General features: G+C 45.4%; 1 protein-coding gene across 13 annotated transcripts in view; it reads right to left on the reverse strand.

Moving 5' to 3' along the window:
* Positions 1 to 24566, reverse strand: part of NRXN2 (neurexin 2) — a 2907124-nt gene that overhangs the window by 751535 nt on the left and 2131023 nt on the right. For all 13 annotated transcript variants that reach the window (XM_040327841.1, XM_040327834.1, XM_040327835.1 and 10 more), the window contains one exon: positions 12710 to 12829. In XM_040327841.1, coding sequence (XP_040183775.1) covers positions 12710 to 12829 — 120 coding nt within the window. The remainder of the gene's footprint in view (positions 1 to 12709; positions 12830 to 24566) is intronic.

The following is a 24566-nucleotide window of genomic DNA, read 5'->3' on the forward strand; positions in this document are numbered from 1 at the left end:
TCCTCTGGTTCACTACCTGCAGAAATGCTCAAGGCCTTGATTGTCACACTGCCCAAACCAGGGAAAGATTCCACTACTCTGCAAAATTTTAGGTCAATATCTCTCTTAAACACGGACCTCAAGGTCTATGCAAAGGTTCTTGCTAACCGAATTGCTAAAGTGACCCTAACCTTAATAGCCCCAGACCAAATTGGGTTTGTGAAGGGAAGACAGGCACCTGATGGCATCTGTAGAATACTGAATTTGCTCTGATTAGCTGAAAGTCAAAAAATAGTTATATTTGTCAAATATAACTATTGTTTATGTTATTACAATGCTGATGTTATTAAAGGAGATGTATGTTGTGATGTATGTTGTGACCAGAGAACTCCTTTGATATTTGTTTGTTGTAAAGCACTTTGCAAAGTTTGTTTTTGAACAGTGATAAATATGCAAAACGTAAAAAAAAAAAAAAAAAAAAAATACCCACAGCCTTTTTAGCCCTAGATGCTGAAAAGGGTTTTCATAGGGTTCGTGTTTAGGGGGATATACATGTAGGATATACACAGGGGATATTTGCGTGCTACCCTAACTAAATTTGGATTTAGAGGTTTCATTCTCTCAGCTATTTTAGCTTTATATACAAATCCATCTGCACAGGTTTTAACCTCTTCAGTACTCTCCGATGCCTTTGTCATCACAAATGGCACAAGTGGCACAAGACAGAGATGCCCCTTGTCCCCTTAATTTTTTTCTCCGATAATGGAACCATTTGCGCAATCCATTAGATCCTCCACATCCATCGTAGGTATTCAAGTCGCTTGCAAACTCCATAAGATAAGATACTGACTCTTTCAGAAGTGGAATATTCTCTATACCAGGTTCTTACAACAAATATTATTAATAGAATTCGCATGAAATTGAAAATGTTATTTCCTTATAACTGGGAGTCTGATAAAATCCAATATTTGGGGATTAAATTACAGTAACTGCCAACTCCACCGCCTATATGAGGTAAATTATAAAAAGTTATTACATTCTGTTCAAGTCAAACTTTTGCAACTGAGCAAATACAAATTGTGTTTAGCTGAGCGGATTGCAACATTCAAAATGGTCATTCTGCCAAAAATTATTTATATATTTGGAACAGTGTTGATACCCTTACCAGCTGACTTTTTTTTACCACACTCAATGCCTTTCTCTGATCTTTTATATGGAAAGGAACTTTTTTCTATTCTTTTCAAACATAGATCTTGAGGCGGCATGGGTGTACCGGTAATTAAAGATTATTATAGGGTGGAATTTCTTGACCATCTGGTTAGATCTGGCTTTGGTTAAACAATGGGTATTGATCGAACATGCATGCTATGGTTAAAGGCAGAAACCTACCAATGCTGTTAATAGCATCGGCAACTAATTAACTAGTTTACTTGCCAGATCACCCCTCTATATCTGCATCCCTAAGAGCATGAAGGGACCTCTTAGATGTAAACAATAAATGCATTCATAAATCTGTGTATGATATACCACTCCAGACTTTTTAGTTCTTGATTCCGGCCCTCCCAGTAAAACCATGGTTGGAAAGTACTCCACCATAGCAGAAATCCCGGATGATGTTAAATGTAGTGATGTGTTTGGAGTTGGGCACTTAAATATAGCCTTTGTGCTTCGTATTGTGTTTCCCACTGGGAAAATGTCTTCTTTAAAATTGTCTATAGATGGTACTTGACACTGGTTCGGTTGTCTAAAATGTACGTAAGATGTAAGATATTCTCCCGGATTGCTGGCGTGACTGCGGTCAATCTGGTAACTTGCTATACATTCTGTGGCATTGCAAATCAATTACTCGTTTTTGGAAGTCTGTCTTTAAATTGATATCATGCATTATAAGGATCATAACTCACCCTTCACCGGCATTAGCTCTATTAGAACTCTTCATGGAAAGTTTCCCTACATGTTTTAGGACAGTAGTTCTACAAATATTAATACTGGCCCAATTGACTATAATGAGCCAATGGAAAAAAGATATGGCACCTACACTTGAAGAGGTTATACTAATGCCACGTACACACGATCGGAATTTCCGATGGAAAAAGTCAGACCGAATATTTTCATTGGATATTCTGATCGTGTGTGTGCCCCATCAGAGTTTTTCCTTCGGAAATTCCGATGGACTTAGAAAGAGAACATGTTAGAAATGTTTTCAGACGGAAAAAAATTCTATTGGAAATTCCGTTTGTCTGTATGGAACTCCGACGGAGAAAAAAACACGCATGCTCAGAATCAAGTCGAAGCATGCTCGGAAGCATTGAACTTTATTTTTCTCGGCTCGTAGTGTTGTACGTCAACGCGTTCTTGACGGTCGGAATTTGGTGTTACAGTGTCGGAAAAATCCACCAGAGTTTATCCCGACGGAAAACTACTAAAGGATACTTTTAGGGGCGGTAAGGGCGTCGGTGGTAAAGTGCAGCTAGTTTTAGCGGTGCTTAACTGTCACTTTAGCTGCGCTTTTCGGCCACTAGCGAGGTGCTTTTAACCCCGCTAGTGGTCCAACAAAGGGTTAATAGTGCCCATGTAGTGCAGCTGCTGAAGCTTTAATTTCAATGGGCAGGACGTTTTATGAGCGGTGTATAGACCGCTCCTAAACAGGCCCCAAAGACGCTGCTTGCAGGAATTTTTCTAAAGTCCTGCAGCGCACCGCTCCAGTGTGAAAGCACGTGGACTTACACACTGGAGTGACAGGAGAGATGCTTTACAGGCAATTTGCAGGTGATATTTTTAGCGCTAAAATGCCTGTAAAGCGCCTCAGTGTGAAAGTGGCCTTACAGTGTTCCTATGAATATTAATTTGCTATTTTATAAGTTAAAAGGGATCTGTTTCTCCACATATGGGAGGTGTGGCTAAACACTTCTAAATTGCCTACTGTCTCTTGATGTTTTTATATTGAACTAGCTGAATACCCGGCGTTGCCCGGTCTTCCTATCTTAACCTTTTGGGGAGGAAAATGAAGAGACCACAGTCCCATATACTTGCATGGGACTTGAAACAAAAACCCATCTTTTATATAAGGGTGTAGGTAAGGGTTAATTTAACTGTCATATTTTTATTTGGCATATAAGTAATATGTGTACCAGGTATTATTGAAATATTTCCAGGCGTACAGAAGTTATATGGGAACATACATTTCCCATTGATTTGCATGGGACTTTAAACAAAAACCCTGACCCTCACAAATGGGGGTAGTTAAGGGATAAATTAACTATCCTATAGTTTAAGTGGACATATAAGTAACATGTGACCAAGTGTTATCGAAATATCTACAGCCGTTATGAAGTAACATGTACAGGTAGTGCAGAATTATTAGGCAAGTTGTATTTTTGAGGATTCATTTTATTATTGAACAACAACCATGTTCTCAATGAACCCAAAAAACTCATTAATATCAAAGCTGAATATTTTTGGAAGTAGTTTTTAGTTTGTTTTTAGTTTTAGCTATTTTAGGGGGATATCTGTGTGTGCAGGTGACTATTACTGTGCAGAATTATTAGGCAACTTAACAAAAAAAAAATATATACCCATTTCAATTATTTATTTTTACCAGTGAAACCAATATAACATCTCAACATTCACAAATATACATTTCTGACATTCAAAAACAAAACAAAAACAAATCAGTGACCAATATAGCCACCTTTCTTTGCAAGGACACTCAAAAGCCTGCCATCCATGGATTCTGTCAGTGTTTTGATCTGTTCACCATCAACACTGCGTGCAGCAGCAACCACAGCCTCCCAGACACTGTTCAGAGAGGTGTACTGTTTTCCCTCCTTGTAAATCTCACATTTGATGATTGACCACAGGTTCTCAATGGGGTTCAGATCAGGTGAACAAGGAGGCCATGTCATTAGTTTTTCTTCTTTTATACCCTTTCTTGCCAGCCACGCTGTGGAGTACTTGGACGCGTGTGATGGAGCATTGTCCTGCATGAAAATCATGTTTTTCTTGAAGGATGCAGACTTCTTCCTGTACCACTGCTTGAAGAAGGTCTCTTCCAGAAACTGGCAGTAGGACTGGGAGTTGAGCTTGACTCCATCCTCAACCCGAAAAGGCCCCACAAGCTCATCTTTGATGATACCAGCCCAAACCAGTACTCCGCCACCACCTTGCTGGCGTCTGAGTCGGACTGGAGCTCTCTGCCCTTTACCAATCCAGCCATGGGCCCATCCATCTGGCCCATCAAGACTCACTCTCATTTCATCAGTCCATAAAACCTTAGAAAAATCATTCTTGAGATATTTCTTGGCCCAGTCTTGACGTTTCAGCTTGTGTGTCTTGTGCAGTGGTCGTCGTCTTTCAGCCTTTCTTACCTTGGCCATGTCTCTCAGTATTGCACACCTTGTGCTTTTGGGCACTCCAGTGATGTTGCAGCTCTGAAATATGACCAAACTGGTGGCAAGTGGCATCTTGGCAGCTGCACGCTTGACTTTTCTCAGTTCATGGGCAGTTATTTTGCGCCTTGATTTTTCCACACGCTTCTTGCGACCCTGTTGACTATTTTGAATGAAACGCTTGATTGTTCGATGATCACGCTTCAGAAGCTTTGCAATTTTAGGAGTGCTGCATCCCTCTGCAAGATATCTCACTATTTTTGACTTTTCTGAGACTGTCAAGTCCTTCTTTTGACCCATTTTGCCAAAGGAAAGGAAGTTGACTAATAATTATGCACACCTGATATAGGGTTTTGATGTCATTAGACCACACCCCTTCTCATTACAGAGATGCACATCACCTAATATGCTTAATTGGTAGTAGGCTTTCGAGCCTATACAGCTTGGAGTGAGACAACATGCATAAAGAGGATGATGTGGTCAAAATACTCATTTGCCTAATAATTCTGCACTCCCTGTATTTCCCATAGAGTTGAATGGGACTTTAAAGAAAAACCCCGACTATGGCAAATGGGGGTGGGTAAGGGTTAAACCACCTATCCTATGTTTGTTGCTGACATATAAGTAACATGTGTGCCAAGTTTCATGTTAATATCTTTAGCCGTTTGGACGTGATGCTGGAACATACATACATACATACATACATACACACACAGACACGTTGAGTTTTATATATATAGATTAGGAGGAGTTAGGATAGAACTACTTCTAATCATGACAATTGAGGATTTTTTGTTAACATTTGTTTTTTTTGCTGTTCTTGTGCCTTGCTTAATATGTTTTATAAGCTACAGGACCATAAGCAGGACTGACAATATTTACCTTGGAATTCTCATGAGCTATATCATGCCTAGGTGACACTACTTCTACTACCGTAGCCATATGCAAACTTTGTATGTAGTCTTTTTCTATAATAATCTTTAATTACCGGTACACCCATGCCGCCTCAAGATCTATGTTTGACAAGAATAGAAAAAAGTTCCTTTCCATATAAAAGATCGGAGAAAGGCACTGAGTGTGGTAAAAAAAAGTCAGCTGGTAAGGGTATCAACACTTGATTATTAATTACCTAGGTGGATGCATTATGGGTCCGAGCACTCGGTTCTTACAGCTCTGCTCTTTCAGCTACAGACTGTCAGTCACAGCTCTCTGCTCTGCTCCCTCTTCGCTCATTGGAGCACTGGTCTGTGGAGGGGGCAGGGCGGCCAGCTCAGTCTCTCAGTGGCTCGCTAAGAGGCAGAGCCGGGTGTCAGTCCAGGCACCTGGCAGGTTCCAGACTCCATTGTCGCAATGAAGCGGTGCCTGGTCCGACTTTTGTGATGTCAGCAGAGAACGGACTTCAGCCCGAAACATCTGGAACAAGATCCTTAAGGGCATCATCATCTCAAGTTATTTAAAGAAATGGACATGGGACTTTTTAGAGCATGGGATCAGTAATAGACATAATGGATAAGCAGATGGGCCTTCCTAAGTAAATAAACAGTTGCATCATCATTTAATCAAACAGGTGCTAAAACATATGTTCCCTAGAATTGGGTCTCCTGGGTAAAACAATCTAAAACTTATTTCACAGTAGACAAGAGTAGATTTGTTGCATTATAGTTTATCACACGAAAAGTTTACAGCTGTTCACTTTTTAGATATATAAGTTACAACATGATTATGAACTTCAAGATACATACTTCTGCTAGGTCACAATCCTAGGTAAAGAAAGTATTTAAAAAGAGGCTTAAAGAGACCATGTTATAAGTATATAAAGTTGTATCTGTTATTCAGCACTAGAAAGCATAAAGAAAAAAGTTATCCCAAAAAAGGGGGGGGGGGGGGGGGGATGAGATAAAAAAGAAAAAGTAAGGTATAAACTCATTGGGCCAGATTCACTTATTTCCGCGTAACTTAGCCGCGGCGTAACATATCCCATTTACGTTACACCGCCGCAAGTTTACAGCGTAAGTGCCTGATTCACAAAGCACTTACCTGTAAACTTGCGGCGGCGTAGCGTAAATCCGCTCGGCACAAGCCCGCCTCATTCAAATGAGGCGGGCACCATTTAAATTAGGCGCGTTCCCGCGCCGAACGTACTGCGCATGCTCCGTCCATAAAATTACCCGACGTGCATTGCGCTAAATGACGTCGCAAGGACGTCATTGGTTTTGACGTTAACGTAAATGGCGTCCAGCGCCATTCACGGACGACTTACGCAAACGACGTGAAATTTAACATTTTGACGCGGGAACAACGGCCATACTTAACATGGGTTACACCACCTAGAGAGCATTCTTAGTTTTACGCAAGGCATCTCTACGGAAACAACGTAAATTTAGATCGACGGGCAAAGCGGACGTTCTTGAATCGGCGTAACTAGTCATTTGCATATTCTACGCCGACCGCAATGGAATCGCCACCTAGGGCCACCTAGGGCCTAGAATTGCAGCCTAAGATCCGACGGTGTAACACAGTTACACCTGTCGGATCTTAGGGCTATCTACGCGTAACTGATTCTATGAATCAGGCGCATAGATACGACAATCGTATCTCAGAGATACGCCGTCGTATCTGTTTTGTGAATCTGGCCCTTTATTCTTAAATGTTAAAACATGGGGAGTAACTATGGTTATTAGTATAGGACTGCTTATATATAGTCTAGCTCAGGGCTCAAAATTTGAAGTCACGAGCCACTAGCCATGCCTTGAAAATTACTCGCCACCAATTGCCCCACCCAACCCCTCCCCTGCCCCTAAGTCTGCCCCTAAACACACCCTCATAAACGATCTCATGAAATTACATTGTTAAATGTTTTATGCAGAATGAAGTTACAAAAATAAATATTAACAACAATATTACATTACACAGCCCTTGTACCTCTGGACCCTTTACATTACACAGCACCCTGCACCCCTTTACACTACACTGCACCTCTGGACCCCTTTACATTACACAGCACCCTGCAACTCTGGACCCCTTTACATTACACTGCACCCTGCACCTCTGGACCCCTTTACATTACAAAGCCCTTGTACCCCTGGACCCTTTACATTACACAGCACCCTGCACCCCTTTACACTACACTGCACCTCTGGACCCCTTTACATTACACAGCACCCTGCACCTCTGGACCCCTTTACATTACACAGCACTCTGGACCCCTTTACATTACACTGCACCCTGTACTTCTGGACCCCTTTACATTATACAGCCCTTGTACCTCTGGACCCCTTTACATTACACTGCATCATGCACCCCTTTACATTACACAGCACCATGCACCTATGGACCCCTTTACATTACACTGCACCCTGCACCCCTTTACATTACACAGCCATTGTACCTCTGGATCCCTGTACATTACACTGCACCCTGCACCTCTGGACCCCTTTACATTACACAGCCCTTGCACCTCTGGACCCCTTTACATTACACAGCACCCTGCACCTCTAGATGCCTGTATGTTACACAGACACCCCCCTTAACAGTTCTGGGCCCCCTACATGTTACACAGACCCCCCTACAGTGCAGACCCCCTCCCTACAGTGCAGGCCCCCGCTACAGTGCAGGCCCACCTGCAGTGAAGACCCCCTCTACAGTATAGGCCCCCGCTACAGTACAGACCCCCCTACAGTACAGACCCCCGCTACAGTACAGATCCCCGCTACAGTGAAGACCCCCCCTACAATACAGACCCCCCTTCCTACAATACAGACCCCCCCTTCCTACCATACAGACCCTCCCCCCCGCTACAGTACAGACCCCCCTACAGTACAGACCCCCGCTACGGTGAAGACCCCCCCTACAATACAGACCCCCCCTTCCTACAATACAGACCCCCCCTACAGTACAGACCCCTGCTACGGTGAAGACCCCCCCTACAATACAGACCCCCCCTTCCTACAATACAGACCCCCCCTTCTTACAATACAGACCCCCCCCTTCAGACCTATAATGTACCTGGCTCAGAACACACACCGCAGACAGAGAGCCAGAGGTAGTGGCTTGGCGGGGGCGGTGGGGGGTGTGGGGGGGCTTTGCGAGTCGGCACATCTGTGACTGGCGCAACAATCCCCTTCTCTCACGGCTCTGATCAGTCTCGGGCAGCGGCTGTCAGCCGAGCAGAGAAGACGCCTCCCCCTCCTCCTTAATGCAGAGCACTGTATAGACATAAAGGAGGAGCGGGGGAGGCGGCTTCTCTGCTGACAGCCGCTGCCCGATCTTTACGCTATCCATCCATCCATCCATCTATCCATCAATCTGTACGCTATCCATCCATCCATCCATCAATCTGTACGCTATCCATCCATCCATCCATCTATCCATCAATCTGTACGCTATCCATCCATCTATCCATCAATCTGTACGCTATCCATCCATCAATCTGTACGCTATCCATCCATCTATCCATATATCCATCAATCTGTACGCTATCCATCCATCAATCTGTACGCTATCCATCCATCCATCAATCTGTACGCTATCCATCCATCTATCCATCAATCTGTACGCTATCCATCCATCCATCCATCAATCTGTATGCTATCCATCCATCCATCCATCCTTCGCATCACATCGATCTATCAGGCATCAATCTGTCCGCTATACATCCATAATCCTCTATCCCCTTACTCCATTATCCCCTTCCTTCACTATCCCAGGGCTCCACTTTCCCCGTCCTTCACTATCCCAGTTTTCCACCATCCCAGGCCTCCATTATCCCCTTCCTCCACTATCCCAGGGCTCCACTTTCCCCGTCCTTCACTATCCCAGTTTTCCACCATCCCAGGCCTCCATTATCCCCTTCCTCCACTATCCCAGGGCTCCACTTTCCCCATCCTTCACTATCCCAGTTTTCCACCATCCCAGGCCTCCATTATCCCCTTCCTCCACTATCCCAGGGCTCCACTTTCCCCGTCCTTCACTATCCCAGTTTTCCACCATCCCAGGCCTCCATTATCCCCTTCCTCCACTATCCCAGGGCTCCGTTATCTCTGTCCTCCACTATCCCTGTCACACTTGCCCCCTCCACATGTCACACTGCTCCCCTATCGCTGTCACAATGCCCCCCCCCCCCCACCACACCCTGGAAACCTTGGACCGACCCCTAAAATAAAATAAAAATCAATGAAAATAAATAGAAAGAAAAAAGGGGGTCTTGCTATCTGTTACAGGTGGACTGCCTGTACCCACATGATGGCGGCCCTGAGGCGGACACTGTGGGTGTGTGGAAGACAAATGGGGACACTGTCAGTGGAGGACACAAGGCGACACACATGTAGATGGGTTGAAGACACAGGGGTAAACACATGTGGGTGGGTGGAAGGCACAGGGGGACAGTGATGGTGGGTTGATGGCTCTGGGGGACACTGTGCCCCTAGTATACCTCTGCATCCTTCAATATCTCTTTGCTACTACTGTGTACCCCCTCTCCACAACTGCACCTCTGTACACCTTTACATTACACAGAAGTCATGGGGCACTATTTCTCCTACTAACACAAATGATGGGACACTATTTCTCCCACTGATACCAATGATGGGCCACTATTTCTCTCACTGATACCAATGATGGGACACTATTCCTCCCACTGACACCAATGATGGGAGACTATTCCTCCCACTGATACCAATGATGGGAGACTATTCCTCCCAATGATACCAATGATGGGGCACTATTTATCCTAATGACACAAATGATGGGACAGTATTCCTCCCAATGATACCAATGATGGGGCACTATTTATCCTAATGACACAAATGATGGGACAGTATTCCTCCCAATGATACCAATGACGGGGCACTATTTATCCTAATGACACAAATGATGGGACACTATTCCTTCCACTGACACCAATGATGGAATACTATTCCTCCCACTGATACCAATGATGGAACACTATTCCTCCCACTGATACCAATGATGGAACACTATTCCTTCCACTGATACCAATGATGGGACACTATTCCTTCCACTGATACCAATGATGGGACACTATTCCTCCCACTGATACCAATGATGGGGCACTATTTATCCTAATGACACCAATGATGGGACACTATTCCTCCCAATGATACCAATGATGGGGCACTATTTATCCTAATGACACAAATGATGGTACAGTATTCCTCCCAATGATACCAATGATGGGGCACTATTTATCCTAATGACACAAATGATTTGACACTATTCCTCCCACTGACACCAATGATGGAACACTATTCCTCCCACTGATACCAATGATGGGACACTATTCATCTCAATGATACCAATGGTGGGAGACTATTCCTACCAATGATACCAATGATGGGGCAGTATTCCTCCCAATGATGGGGCACTATTTATCTGAATGACACAAATGATGGGACACTATTCCTCCCACTGATACCAATGATGGGACACTATTCCACTCAATGATGGGACAATATTTCCCCCACTGATACCAATGATGGGACACTATTCCTCTCAATGATACCAATGATGGGAGACTATTCCTCCCAATGATACCAATGATGGGGCACTATTTATCCTAATGACACAAATGATGGGACACTATTGCTCCCACTGACACCAATGATGGAACACTATTCCTTCCACTGATACCAATGATGGGACACTAATCCTTTCAATGATACCAACGGTGGGAGACTATTCCTCCCAATGATACCAATGATGGGGCACTATTTATCCTAATGACACCAATGATGGGACACTATTCCTCCCACTGATACCAATGACGGGACACTATTCCTCTCAATGATACCAACAGTGGGAGACTATTTTTCCCAAATGATACCAATGATGGGGCACTATTCCTCCCAATGATGGGGCACTATTTATCCGAATGACATAAATGATGGGACACTATTCCTCCCACTGATAACAATGATGGGACACTATTCCTCTCATGGATGGGACACTATTCCTCCCACTGATACCAATGATGGGACACTATTCCTCCCACTGATACCAATGATGGGAGACTATTCCTCCCAATGATACCAATGATGGGGCACTATTCCTCCCAATGATGGGGCACTATTTATCCGAATGACACAAATGGGACACTATTCCTCCCACTGATACCAATGATGGGGCACTATTTCTCCCTATGATACCAATAATGGGAGACTATTCCTCCCAATGATACCATTGATGGGGCACTATTTATCCTGATGATGATACTACTGCAATTAAAATAGTCAACTAAACAATTTTTTAAAACCATTACATCTTTATTATCGTTAACGTTTTTTTTTATATATTTATGATTTGAAATGTATTAATTTGTTTCATATTATTAATTTATTTTTATTTTATCTTATCTCGATTGTATATGCAATCAACTATGCCATTATTAAACAACACTATAATAAACGGTAGTACATATATCAATTATTTATTTATTAATTCAATATTCTATTTATTCCTTTTTTTTTTATGTATGCCCATATTTTATATTATAAAATAACATTATATTTATCATCATCATTTTTTTTTTTTTTTTTTTTATGCCCATATTTTTTAGTATAAAATATTATATTTATTATTTAATTTATTAATTCATTAATTTAATTATTTATTTATTTTTAAATCTATGCCCATATTTTTAATTATCAATTAATCTTATATTTATTATCAATTTAAAATTAAAATAATAGAGTTGCTGATAATACATTTAGTTTAAAACTTACCATTTTGGTGTGCTTGGTTTAGATGCTGTCTTTTAATGGCTCTGAATGGCTGTGTGGGTGGGTATCCAAGCATGAATATTAATCGTTGGGCGGGATAGTGGGTGGGATAGTGGGAGGTATAGTGGGTGGTTTACTAAATACATGTGAAAGAGCTCTCCTGCCCGTTTTTTAAACTGGGCATGTGCAAGCGCAAGGGACACTGGGAAATGTAGTTCAATTCACTACAGCAACGTCAATCACATGAACGAGCACAGAGATACAGGAAATGAAAAGGAGAAACGAAAGTAGAAGCCACAGGTAGATTACATGATTGGATTTAAGCACTTTTAAAGCGTTTTTAACAGGAATCCTTAAACTATTCTGTCTGTATTCCTTGCAGACAGACATTTTAGCCCAAAAAATGTTTTCCTTTAGCGATCCTTTAAGCCCTCATTTTCTCCTTCCCCCCTGTTTGGGATAACTTTTTTCCACAATCCTAGGTAACCTTTTTTAAATTTTTGTATTGCCTTGGTAAATATTTCATGCAGATTATCCATTGCATGTCACTTTTTAAAGTATATATGCAGTCCATGGGTGTTTATGCATAGTATATTAGAAACTTACGGGCATTACAGACTGGCCCTGTATAGGTTGTCATGGTGCAATCACATGTAAAGCCATCCCACTGTTGTAGACATACACCAAGGTTGCCACAAGATTCTTCTGAACATGTTGTGCTTGGCCCTGGAGAAAAAAAATAAAAATAAAGCATGTATCATACGTGTAATTTTAATTTCAACATGTAGTCTTATTTATTTACTATACAACTAGGCAATGCTAAATGCAGCACTCTTACACACTTCTGCAATTTGGGATCTGACTTGTGAGTTGCATGTGAAATCCCATGTTAGTCAATGAGATCTGTCTTAATTAGCACTACTGAAGTCGCTCTGACTTCAAGGTGATGTCTATCCAACTTGTGCCCATAGACTTTATTGGAAGTTGCCTCCAAGTCAGATCCTCATTTATATTGATGTGATTTGAATCCGATATTACAGGAGGATTACCCAAGCAGTGCATGACATCTTCCCTGTATGCTGTTATCTCTGCATACCTACACAAGTAGTACTCATGTCACATCAAGTCGCCAGAAAGTCACCTGGCAAAGACACACCACAAGTCGCTCGATTTTCAGGTCGCAGTAGAGTGAACTGAGCTTTATAAGGCAGGGCTCAAAATTTCAAGTCCTGAGCTACTAGCTCAAGGCATACTCGCCACCAGTTGCCCCGCCCAACCCCTACCATGTCCCGCCCCTAATCACGCTACTAGACACGCCCTCATAAATCTCATGAAATTACACTTAAATGTTTTATGTAGAATTAAGTAATAAATATTAACAACAACTTAATCCGTGCCCAAAAATACAGCCTGGCCATGTCTACCCACCCACATTGCAGCCAGAGTCCCCCCCCCCCCCACACACACATTTTAGCCAGAGTTCTCCCCCCCCCCCCACACACACACACACACACATATTAGCCAGAGTTCTTCTCCCCCCAACACACATATTAGCCAGAGTTCTCCCCCCCCCAGGGCCGATCCTAGGGTCACAGGCGCCTGGGTGCAGAAATATTTCTGGCGCCCCCACATGGGCGTAGTCATCTTACTAACTCCTCCCCTTTACACATGTTTCTGTGGCAACGACTCAAACACAGAGATGCTCCCCTAAGGAGTCTTTGTTACCCTGAGATCCTCCAATGATCTCTTAGCAATAAACAAAATACAGAAAGAGAGTACTCTAATGGGACCTGGAGGGGGGTCTCTCTAATGGACACAAAGAGGAATTCTGTTAGAGAGTCTGTTAGAAAGAGACCCCAGACATACTACAGACACACTACAGCAGATGGTCAAAGACTGCAGACATGATACAGGAGATGGTCACAGACTGCAGACATGATAAAAGAGATGGTCAGAGACTGCAGACATGATAAAAGAGATCATCAAAGACTGCGGACAGGATACAAGAGATGGTCAGAGACTCAGGAAATTATACAAGAGATCAACGCATAAAATGTAACCTTACCAGTGCCCACCAAATGCAGACTTTTCAGTGCCCATCAAATGCAGCCTCACCAGTGCCCACAAATTGCAGCCTACCAGTGTCCACCAAATGCAGCCTACCAGTGCCCATCAATTGCAGCCTTATCAGTGCCCATCAAATGCAGCCTACCAGTATCCACCAAATGCAGCCTCATCAGTACCCACGAAATGCAGCCTCATCAGTGCCCATCAAATGCAGCCTCATCGGTGCCCACAAAATGCAGCCTAACAGTGTCCACCAATTGGAGCTTACCAATGCCCATCAAATGCAGCATATCGGTGCCCCTTCAAATGCCGCCTACCAGTGCTCACCAAATGCAGCTTACCTGTGCCCACCAAATGCAGCCTGCCAGTGCCTAGCAAATTCAGCCTACCAGTGCCACCAAATGCAGCCTGCCTTTGCCCTGCCAGTGTCCACCAACTGCAGCCTGCCAGTGTCCACCAACTGCAGCCTGCCAGTGTCCACCAACTGCAGCCTGCCAGTGTCCACCAACTGCAGCCTGCCAGTGTCCACCAACTGCAGCCTGCCAGTGCCCACCAACTGCAGCCTACCAGTGCCCACCAATTGCACCCTACCAGTGCCCCTGGATCACACAGAGCGACGACAATCTCCTACTGTCACGGAGCTTGAGTTTGAATCTGCCAGGCGGCCGCTGTAACAGTCCCGCCTCCTAGACTGGCTCGCAGCTCCTATGATACATGTCACACTGATTCAATTTCACTGCATTGGATCAGTGTTCCATCTATTACAGGAGCCGGTCTAGGAGGCGGGACTTTGTTACAGTGCTGCCCAGGGGCAAACTGACAACTCATGGGGCTCTCGGGCAATAGGAGATCATGGGTCCCCAAGGTGTAAGGAAAGGACGGAGTGTCAGGGAAATGTCCGTAGTAGAAGTACTGGCAATCTTGCCAGTAGAAGAAATGGCCATAGAAGAAGTACTGGCAATCTTGCCAGTAGATGAAATGGGAGCCATAGGCTCATCATGTGACAGGAAGATCCTTCCTGATGCCTATTTAAAGAGAGCTCTGACCATCAGGCAGTGCTGACTGGTCTTCAGCTTGTACCCTGAATCTTGCTGTTACCTTGCTGATCTCCTGTTGCTGAACCCGGCTTGCCCTGACCCTGTTCCTGAACTCTGTTATTCCCTGACTACCGGTTTCTGATCCTGGCTATTCACCTGACACTGCTACCGCCTGCTGCTTGGTACCTCGCTGCCCGCCTTCCACTTGACCCGGCTTTCTGTATGACCCCGCATCTGCTTCCTGTGCTGAGCCCTGGCAACCCCCCAGTGTCTGCGACTTGCTCCTGCGACTTCCTGCTACAAGTCTTCCAGGAACTACACCTCATCTGATATCCAGTGTCGCTGCTCCCGCGGAGTGCCTCCTACTCATCCCGGCTCGCACCTCCCGCTACTGCTGTCGGAGTCTTCATCTGCAGGCACTCGTGTTCCTCCTGTCCCTCGGTGTCCTCTGTTTCATCTCCAGCGGTGCCAGGGCGGGAGATACAAGAGAGGCCGACCTCGTCATCTCAGTCTCCCATCAGGTACATGGTTTGAAGATGGCTTCCATCATACACTCCACACTCCTCTCCTGCACATACTGCCCACTGTCATACCCTCCACACTATGACAGTGGCAGTCTATACAGGAGAGGGGTGTGGAGGGGATGACAGAGGGCAGTGTGTACATGAGAGGAGTGTAAAGGAGATGACAGTGGACAGTATATACAGGAGAGGAGTGTGGAGGGGATGACAGTGGCAGTCTATACAGGAGAGGAGTGTAGAGGGGATGACAGTGGGCAGTATGTACAGGAGAGGAGTGTGGAGGGGATGACAGTGGGTAGTATGTATAGGAAAGGAGTGTGGAGGGGGTGACAGTGGACAGTATATACAGGAGAGGAGTGTGGAGGGGATGACAGTGGGTAGTATGAATAGGAAAGGAGTGTGGAGGGTATGACAGTTAGCAGTATGTACAGTTGAGGAGTGTGGAGGGTATGACAGTGGGAATTATGTAAAGGAGAGGAGTGTGGGAGGGGATGCAGTGGCGTCACTAGGGTAGGCGTCACCTGGTGCGGTAAAATATGTCACCCCCCCCCCCCCCCCCCCCAAATAACATTTTTCAAATATTTTTTACCCTACTGTTTGCTCTCTGTTCTCCTTTCTTCCCCTTTTCTCTCTCTCCCTGTCCATCTTTCTTGTTCGTTCTATCCCTTCTTCTTTCTCTCCATTTTTCTTTGTCCCCTCCCCCCACCTCTCTTTCTCCAGAACCGGAATTCACATCTCAGGAGCCTATAGGCCAGGGGCGTACCTAGAGCATTTGGCACCCGGGGCAGATCCAATATCTGGCACCCCCCATATTAAAATGTAAAAAAAACACCCCACTGTGCCCCCTGCATACCTCTGCATCCTTCAATATCTTTTTGTTACTACTGTGTACCCCTCTCCACAACTGCACCTCTGGACCACTTTACATTGCACAGAACCCTGCATCACTGGACCCCTTTACATTACACAGCCCCCTGCATCACTGGACCCCTTTACATTACACAGTACCCTGCATCACTGGACCCCTTTAAAATTACACAGCACCCTGTATCACTGGACCCCTTTACATCTCACAGCCCCCTTCACCTCTGGACCCCTTTACATTACACAGCACCCTGCACCTCTGGACCCCTTTACATTACACAGCGCCCTGCATCACTGGACCCCTTTACATTACACAGCACCCTGCACCCCTTTACATTACACAGCGCCCTGCATCACTGGACCCCTTTACATTACACAGCACCCTGCACCTCTGGACCTCTTTACATTACACAGCCCCCTGCATCACTGGACCCCTTTAAAATTACACAGTACCCTGCATCACTGGACCCCTTTAAAATTACACAGCACCCTGCATCACTGGACCCCTTTACATCTCACAGCCCCCTTCACCTCTGGACCCTTTTACATTACACAGCACCCTGCACCTCTGGGCCCCTTTACATTACACAGCACCCTGCACCTCTTTACATTACACAGCCCCTGCACCACTGGACCCCTTTACATCACATAGCCCCCTGCACCTCTGGACCCCTTTACATTACACAGCACCCTGCACCTCTGGACCCCTTTACATTACACAGCACCCTGCATCACTGGACCCCTTTACATGTCATAGCACCCTGCATCTCTGGACCCTTTTACATTGCACAGCACCCTGCATCACTGCATCCCTTTACATCACATAGCCCCCTGCACCTCTGGACCCTTTTACACTACACAGCCCTCTGCACCCCTTTACATTACACAGCACCCTGCACCTCTGGACCCTTTTACATTACACAGCCACCTGCACCTCTGGACCCCTGCATGTTACACAGACCCCCCTTCAGTGCAGACACCCCCCCTTAGTGCAGACACCCCCCCTTAGTGCAACCCCCCCCCCCTCAGTGCAAACCCCCTCGGTGCAACCCCCCCCTTAGTGCAAACACCCCCCTTAGTACAAACCCCCCCTCAGTGCAAACCCCCCTTAGTGAAAACCCCCTCAGCGCAAACACCCCCTTAGTACATCCCCCCCCACCCCTTCAGTGAAATCCCCCCAGGTGCAAACACCCCCCCTCCCCATTCAGTACCTCAGATCATCGCAGGCAGCGCCACGGCACATGGACAGAAGGTCCCCTTGGCCTCTCCCCCTCTGTACACACAAACAGAGAGGAGGGGGTTGTGCCTGTGTGCCGACTGCCGACCACTGCTAACAGCCCGTGGCTGTGAGAGGAGGGGATGGATGGTGCTGCGGTGTCACCCCGCAACCCCCCCTCCTTGTACCTCGGCGCTCCGATTACGCGGCGCTCATTGCTGTAGTCGCGGGGGGAGCCGCCCCCCCCCCCCCCCACATGTCAGCTAAAAAAAATTAAAAAAAGTAAAGATTTTTTTTTTTTTAATCGGGATGGTGTCACCCCTCTAGCGGGTGTCACCCGGGGCGGACCGCACCCCCCTAGCAACGCCTCTGAGGGGATGACAGTGGCAGTATATAGAGGAGAATAGTGGCAGTATATAGAGGAGAGGACTGCATGCAGGAAGGAAGTGCAGATGGTATGAAGGCAGTTGTGGGGGGTGTATTTTAGTTGGGGACATATGTATTTCACACTGAGGCTTGGCTGTGTTAGTGGAAAAGCACTGCTAGTTTTAGCGGTGCTTTACTGTAGTTTTAGCGGTGCTTTTCGGCCGCTAGCGGGGCGCTTTTAACCCCTGCTATCAGCTGAAAAGGGGTTAAAAGCGCTTGCAAAGCACCGCTGCCGAAACGCTTTGCAGGCACTTTGGCAGCGCTGGCCATTGATGTCAATGGCAGTTGCGTTTTGGGAGTGCTGTATACACCACTCCTAAAGTGCCCCAGCCCATTGAAATCAATGGGCAGCGCAGCCAGGGCCGGCCCTATAATGGGACTTTTAGTGAGGCGGCCCGTTCCGCGGGCTGTGTGGAGCGTGGTGCCGGGCTGCCTGAGTGGACACTAGCGGGGGTGGGAGCAGTTAGCGAGTGAGCGGCGCTGCTGCCTGTGAGGAGCCTGGTGCCGCTGCTTGCTGAGAGGGAGAGGACATTAAGAGCGGTGGGGGGAAGCAGTCAGCGAGTGAGCGGCGCCGCTGCTCGCTATTGGTGACAGGAAGGAACGGGCGGAGAGGACACTGCCGGGCTTTCTGAGTGGACACTAGCGGGGGGGGTCTGGGGGGAGCAGTCAGCGAGTGAGCCGCTCTGCTGCCTGTGAGGAGCCTGGCGCCGCTGCTCGCTATTGGTGGTGACAGGAACGGGCGGAGAGGACACTGCCAGGCTGTCTGAGTGGACACTAGCGTGGGGGGTCTGGGGGGAGCAGTCAGCGAGTGAGCCGCTCTGCTGCATGTGAGCCCGGTGCCGCTGCTTGCTGTTAGTGGTGACAGGAGCGGGCGAAGAGGACACTGGGGGGGGGGGGGGGGGTGTCAATCAGCGAGTGAGAGGCAGGGGAGCAGAGAGATGATCTCATCTCTCACTACCCGCCCTGCATCAGGACAGTTCTGCCCTCACTTTGCACTGCAGCTGCAGGGTGTGGAACACAGCAAGTGACAAAATCCGTTGCAAATCCGCAACGTGTGGCAAGTGATGTGGCCACTTGACCATCCGCAACGTGTGGCAGGTGGCAATCAACAACAGGTGGAGTCTGAAGCAAAACTGTAAGTACAAACACACATCACAAGTTGTATGAGACATGAGAACCTGAGAGGGACTTTCCTTGCCCAGCCCTGATTAACCACTTAAAGTCCGGAAGAATTTGCCATTTTTTGCGATACGACACTGTGTCGCTTAAACTGACTATTGCGCGGTTGTGCGACATTGTATCCAAATAAAATGTATGTCCTTTTTTCCCACAAATAGAGCTATCTTTTGGTAATACTTGATCACTTCTGCGGTTTTTATTTTTTGTGCTATAAACGACAAAATAAAGACAATTTAAAAAAAAAATATATATATATATATATATATATATATATATATTTTTTACTTTTTGCTATAATAAATATCCTCAAAATTTAGAAAAATTAACTATTTTCTTCAGTTTAGGCCAATATGTATTCTTCTACATATTTTTGGTACCAAAAAAACCCCACAATTGGTGTACATTGATTAGTTTGCGCAAAAGACATTGTGGCCGCCGGCAATTTACAGGTCCCTTTATACTCCTGGATACATGTATAGAGCCCTGACAGGTCCTTGTATATGCCTATATGCATGTATAGAGCCATAACAGGTTCTCTTTATACATCTATAGAGCCATGACTGGCCCTTTTTCTTACTCCTTTATACATGTATAGAGCCATGTCAAGTAATCTTTATAGTCCTATATACATTTATAGAGCCATGACAGGTCCTCTTGATATTCCTTTACATGTAAAGAGTCATGATAGGTCCTCTATATACATGTATAGAGCCATGCCAGGTCCTCTTTATACTTCTTTATACATGTATAGAGCCATGACAGGTCCTCTTGATATTTCTTTACATGTAAAGAGTCATGACAGGTTCTCTAAATACATGTATAGAGCCATGACAGGTCCTCTTTATACATGTATAGAGCCATGACGGGTCCCCTTTAGTTATCATATAAAATAATGAATGTAGGGGCCTTTTGGTTGGCGTGATTTTTTTTTGGGGGTGGGGGGGCATTTCATTCTTGGTCCCAGGCAGCAGAATGTCTTGGGCCGGCACTGAGCGCAGCCAAACTGCTGGCAACACGCCGCTGCAGTGGCGCTTTGAATCCTTTTTCGAGCCCCGCTAGTGGCCGAACAGAGCCGCAAAAACCATGGTAAAGCGCCGCTAAAAATAGTGGAGCATTACCGCCGAAGGCACAACGACTTGGTGTAAAAGTAGCCTTATCATGCTGGAAGCATAAAGGCTAAATGTTTGCATTTAGGACACATAAATATACATACAGACATTAGTGGTTATGGACTGTTATTTTATTTATAGAGTGTTTAGGTTTTAAGTTTTGCATTGTACTGAGTTAGCATAACACAGGGTTAAATTGGATGGTCATAAATGAAGTTCACATTAAGTGGACAGAGCAAGTGGGGGTTATTTATATAGAGAGGGCTGCTTGTAAGTTTGGGAAATGTCTGTCAGCTCTGGGGGGTTTCTGCTAACTCTAATCTCCACAACCTCTCTCTCACTGCTGTCTTGTCAAGTTTACCTTGTCACCTAGCCTTCTTCACTGCAAAACAAATCCTGCTAGCAGAAACTTTGCAGCTTACCTCCCCAGACTTCCCCCAGAACAGCTCAGCTCATCTTTCTGCAGTGTGCTCTGCCTCACGATTCTCTCAGCACACGGCACTGCTGATGGGAGGGGGCGGGGAGATCTGATGCAGAGATCACACTGCGAGTGCAGGACACTACGGGGGAAGGGGAGACAGACACCAGCATCGGAGCTTCTAACTGTGCATACACCGCTAGGCAGTGTATGTAGATAGAAGCAATGGCTGCTGTCCTGTCCCCAGAGTAGCAAGTAAGCTGATCGTCCCTGCCGCCGCCGGAACACCAGGCATTTCAAAGCACACGGAGAGGAGGGAGGGAGGTGGAGCACTTTGGCGCCCCCCCCCCCTGAGTTCTTCTCCCCCCACATATTAGCCAGAGTTCTTCTCCCCCCCCCCACATATTAGCCAGAGTTCTTCCCCGCATCCTACCTGTGCTGGGTAGGAGAGGAGGAGCCGCCGCCGAATGGTTCAAACCGCGGGGAACATTACAGCTTTCAATTCAATAGCTGTGTGTTCCCCGCAGCGCGCTACTTATACAGCCCCTCCCCTCTTGTCTGGGAAACTTTGATAGACAGATCACCCATTCAATCCTGGGATGGGTGATCTGCCTATCAGTTTCCTGGAGGGGAGGGGCTGTATAAGACGCACGCTGCGGGGAACACACAGCTATTGAATTGAAAGCTGTAATGTTCCCCGCGGTTTGAATGCCGCGTCGGCGGCTCCTCCTCTCTTCGCTCGCCCCCCCCCCCCTGCTCCCAAGCAGCCAGCCATACACTTGCCAGCCCTCAAAATTTACTCGCAAAATTTTAATTTTGAGGGCTGTTATAAGGTATATTAAAAAAAAGGAAAATATTCATGTTATATGGAGTTTGATGGATTTTAGCTCCTGAAAATGTAAATAAAACTCCAAAACACCAAAAAAGGGAATGAGATGGGGGATCAAAACATTACTTATTTCAGTATTCGTTTATTATAGGGCATTTCACATATTTGTAAATATTACTCACCAGGATGGTTTTTCCAACTTAATGTGGATATTTACCAACTCCCATTTTTTCTGTTTTACCCCTGCTTACCGGGCAGTCCCTTGTGCACACTCCAGATACTCAATGCCAAAAAAGCACAAAAAGCACCAGGAGGATGTTCAGCTCACATCTCTACACTCTCCCTAGATTGACCATAACAAATCAAAAAGTTGTGTATTACATAAATATGACCTCAAATGATAAATGTAAATATTAATACAGAAATCAATGAATATGTGAACTACTAAGCGGATAGCCCAACACATAGACACACAACTACTACATACTAGGAGGAGTGCTTCTGCAATACTCACAAATAAAAAAGGAAAAGAGCGCATATAGTCCACAAGAAGAAGCCCACTCAGCACACAACACAGTCACAAGGAAAGAACAGATGAGCAGCCACAGTGTCTGGATCACCTGCTGACAGGTGAAGAGCTTGGCTGGATGCCTGAAATCTCTGCTGCTCCTGCTTAGCTTGCTCAATCACAAGGACAGCACAGTGGACAATGGTCTCCTGTAAAAGTGGGGTTGCAGGATGTGTTTTGAGGCCTCCTCCTCTTGATCTTTAATAAAGCTCTTTGATCTTTTTTACTACATTAGAGGTATGTGCTGTTTTTTCCCTTCTCTTCCATTTGGATACTCGCACACTCAGGATCCGGTACTGTCCCACTGAGATCCTCTTGTCTTCTGCCACTGCTCAGTCCCATGTGGCCATGTGACATCATTGAGAGGCCCATCGCCTCTTCCAGGTTCAGCCTCCCGATGACGAGGCTCTAGGCACACCCCACTCCTTTCTGAATAAAGGGCTATGCCTCCTGTGATATGTGAAGTGTACTGTACACATCACATGTCTAGGCTGGGGGGCGCTCATATTCTGCAAAAAAAAAAGTAAAGCGAAAAAAGAAAAGCTATTGATGTAGCAGAAGGGAGGGTTGGAGAGAAATATGTTCAAAGGGTGAAAAATTGCTTTAATTGGTAGATAATGGCTGTGGGAAGCACTTAGGGAAAGTCATGTTAATTTAGGGTCTGTGGTGTGATGGGGAAAAAGCAAAATTATGCACTTGGATATGAAATACCCTTAAAGGCCATGCAAGAAGACTTCCAAGTTCAGAATGAAAGGATGATGGGTGGTTGTGAAAATGCTTGCCCTAATGTAAAATAGAGGTACCAAAGACTTTGGAAACATATGAGTGAGGTAGCGGCTCCTGAAATTCACAACGGTTGTGAAGGACTCCCTTGCACAGAGCTGTGGGGTCACATAAATGAACTGGAGCGTATCAAAAATACAGGTCAGGCAGAATAGGTAAGAAGAGGGGGAGGGAACATTTAAAAAAAACTGATATAGTTAGGCTTTTCTTCCATTTTCATATTTATATTCATTCCTTTGTGCTAAGGGATAAGCTGGAATTTTATGCTCAGGCTGAATACAGGATTCAAACTACTCTCCAAGTTGTGATTAAATCCCATCCTTAGTCCCCTAGCCCCTGTCATTTAAATTTAAATACATCAAAGACTAACTAACTGCATCATTAATTAAAATAGGGAAGAAGGGTTTCTGGAACACATTATGAGTGGTGAGCAGCTTTTCTACTTTTGCCATAAATCTAGGTAAGGTTAACAGTATTTCCAAAAAATACATATCTTTTGAATCCTATTCTATTAATAACAATAATAACAAATTCATTTTTTTCTCAGCCAGTCCTGTACCATGACCAGTCATGTGGCGGCCTTACATCTACAGTGCCTTGAAAAAGTATTCATACTCCTTGAAATTTTCCACATTTTGTCATGTTACAACCAAAAACTTAATTTTATTTTTTTGGGATTTTATGTACAAAACCAACATTAAGTAATTGTGAAGTTGAAGGAAAATGATACATGTTTGTTCACAATTTTTTGCAAATAAATATATGAAAAGTGTGGCGTGCATTTATATTTAGCCCCCTTTACTCTGACACCCCTAACTAAAATCTAGTGGAATCAATTGCCCTCTGAAGTCACCCAATTAGTAAATAGAGTCCACCTGGGTGTAATTTATTCTCAGTATAAAAACAACCCTCAGAGGTTTGTTAGAGAACCATAGTGAACAAAAAGCATCACGAAGGCCAATGAACACACCAGACAGGTCAGTGATAAAGTTGTGGAGAAGTTTAAAGCGGGGTTAGGTTAACAAAAAATATACCAAGCTTTGAACAGCTCACAGAGCACTGAATCCATCATCCGATAATGGAAAGTGTACGGCACAACTGCAAACCTACCAAGATATGGCCATCCACTTAAACTGACAGACCCGACAAGGAAAACATTAATCAGAGAAACATAGGCATGCACAGGGGGTATGTCAGGTGTGCCTGGGCACATCCTAATCACTTTGTGAGCTGCTGACTCCCATAACTGCACAGGCTTCCCCCCAGGTTGCCACCCATAGTGCTGCTGGCTTCCCTCCTCTTCTCTCCTCTCCCACCATTTGCTGTGGGAGATGTGTCAGGATGGAGTGCGGGCGAAAGGGCTAGTCAGTATGTCATTTACCAGCCCCTTAAACTCACTCACAGTTTGTAAATTAATAGGAAGCCGCTCAGTACAGATCTCTTCCC

The sequence above is a fragment of the Rana temporaria genome, chromosome 11, assembly GCF_905171775.1.
Source record: "Rana temporaria chromosome 11, aRanTem1.1, whole genome shotgun sequence".
Classification (NCBI taxonomy): Eukaryota; Metazoa; Chordata; class Amphibia; order Anura; family Ranidae; genus Rana; species Rana temporaria.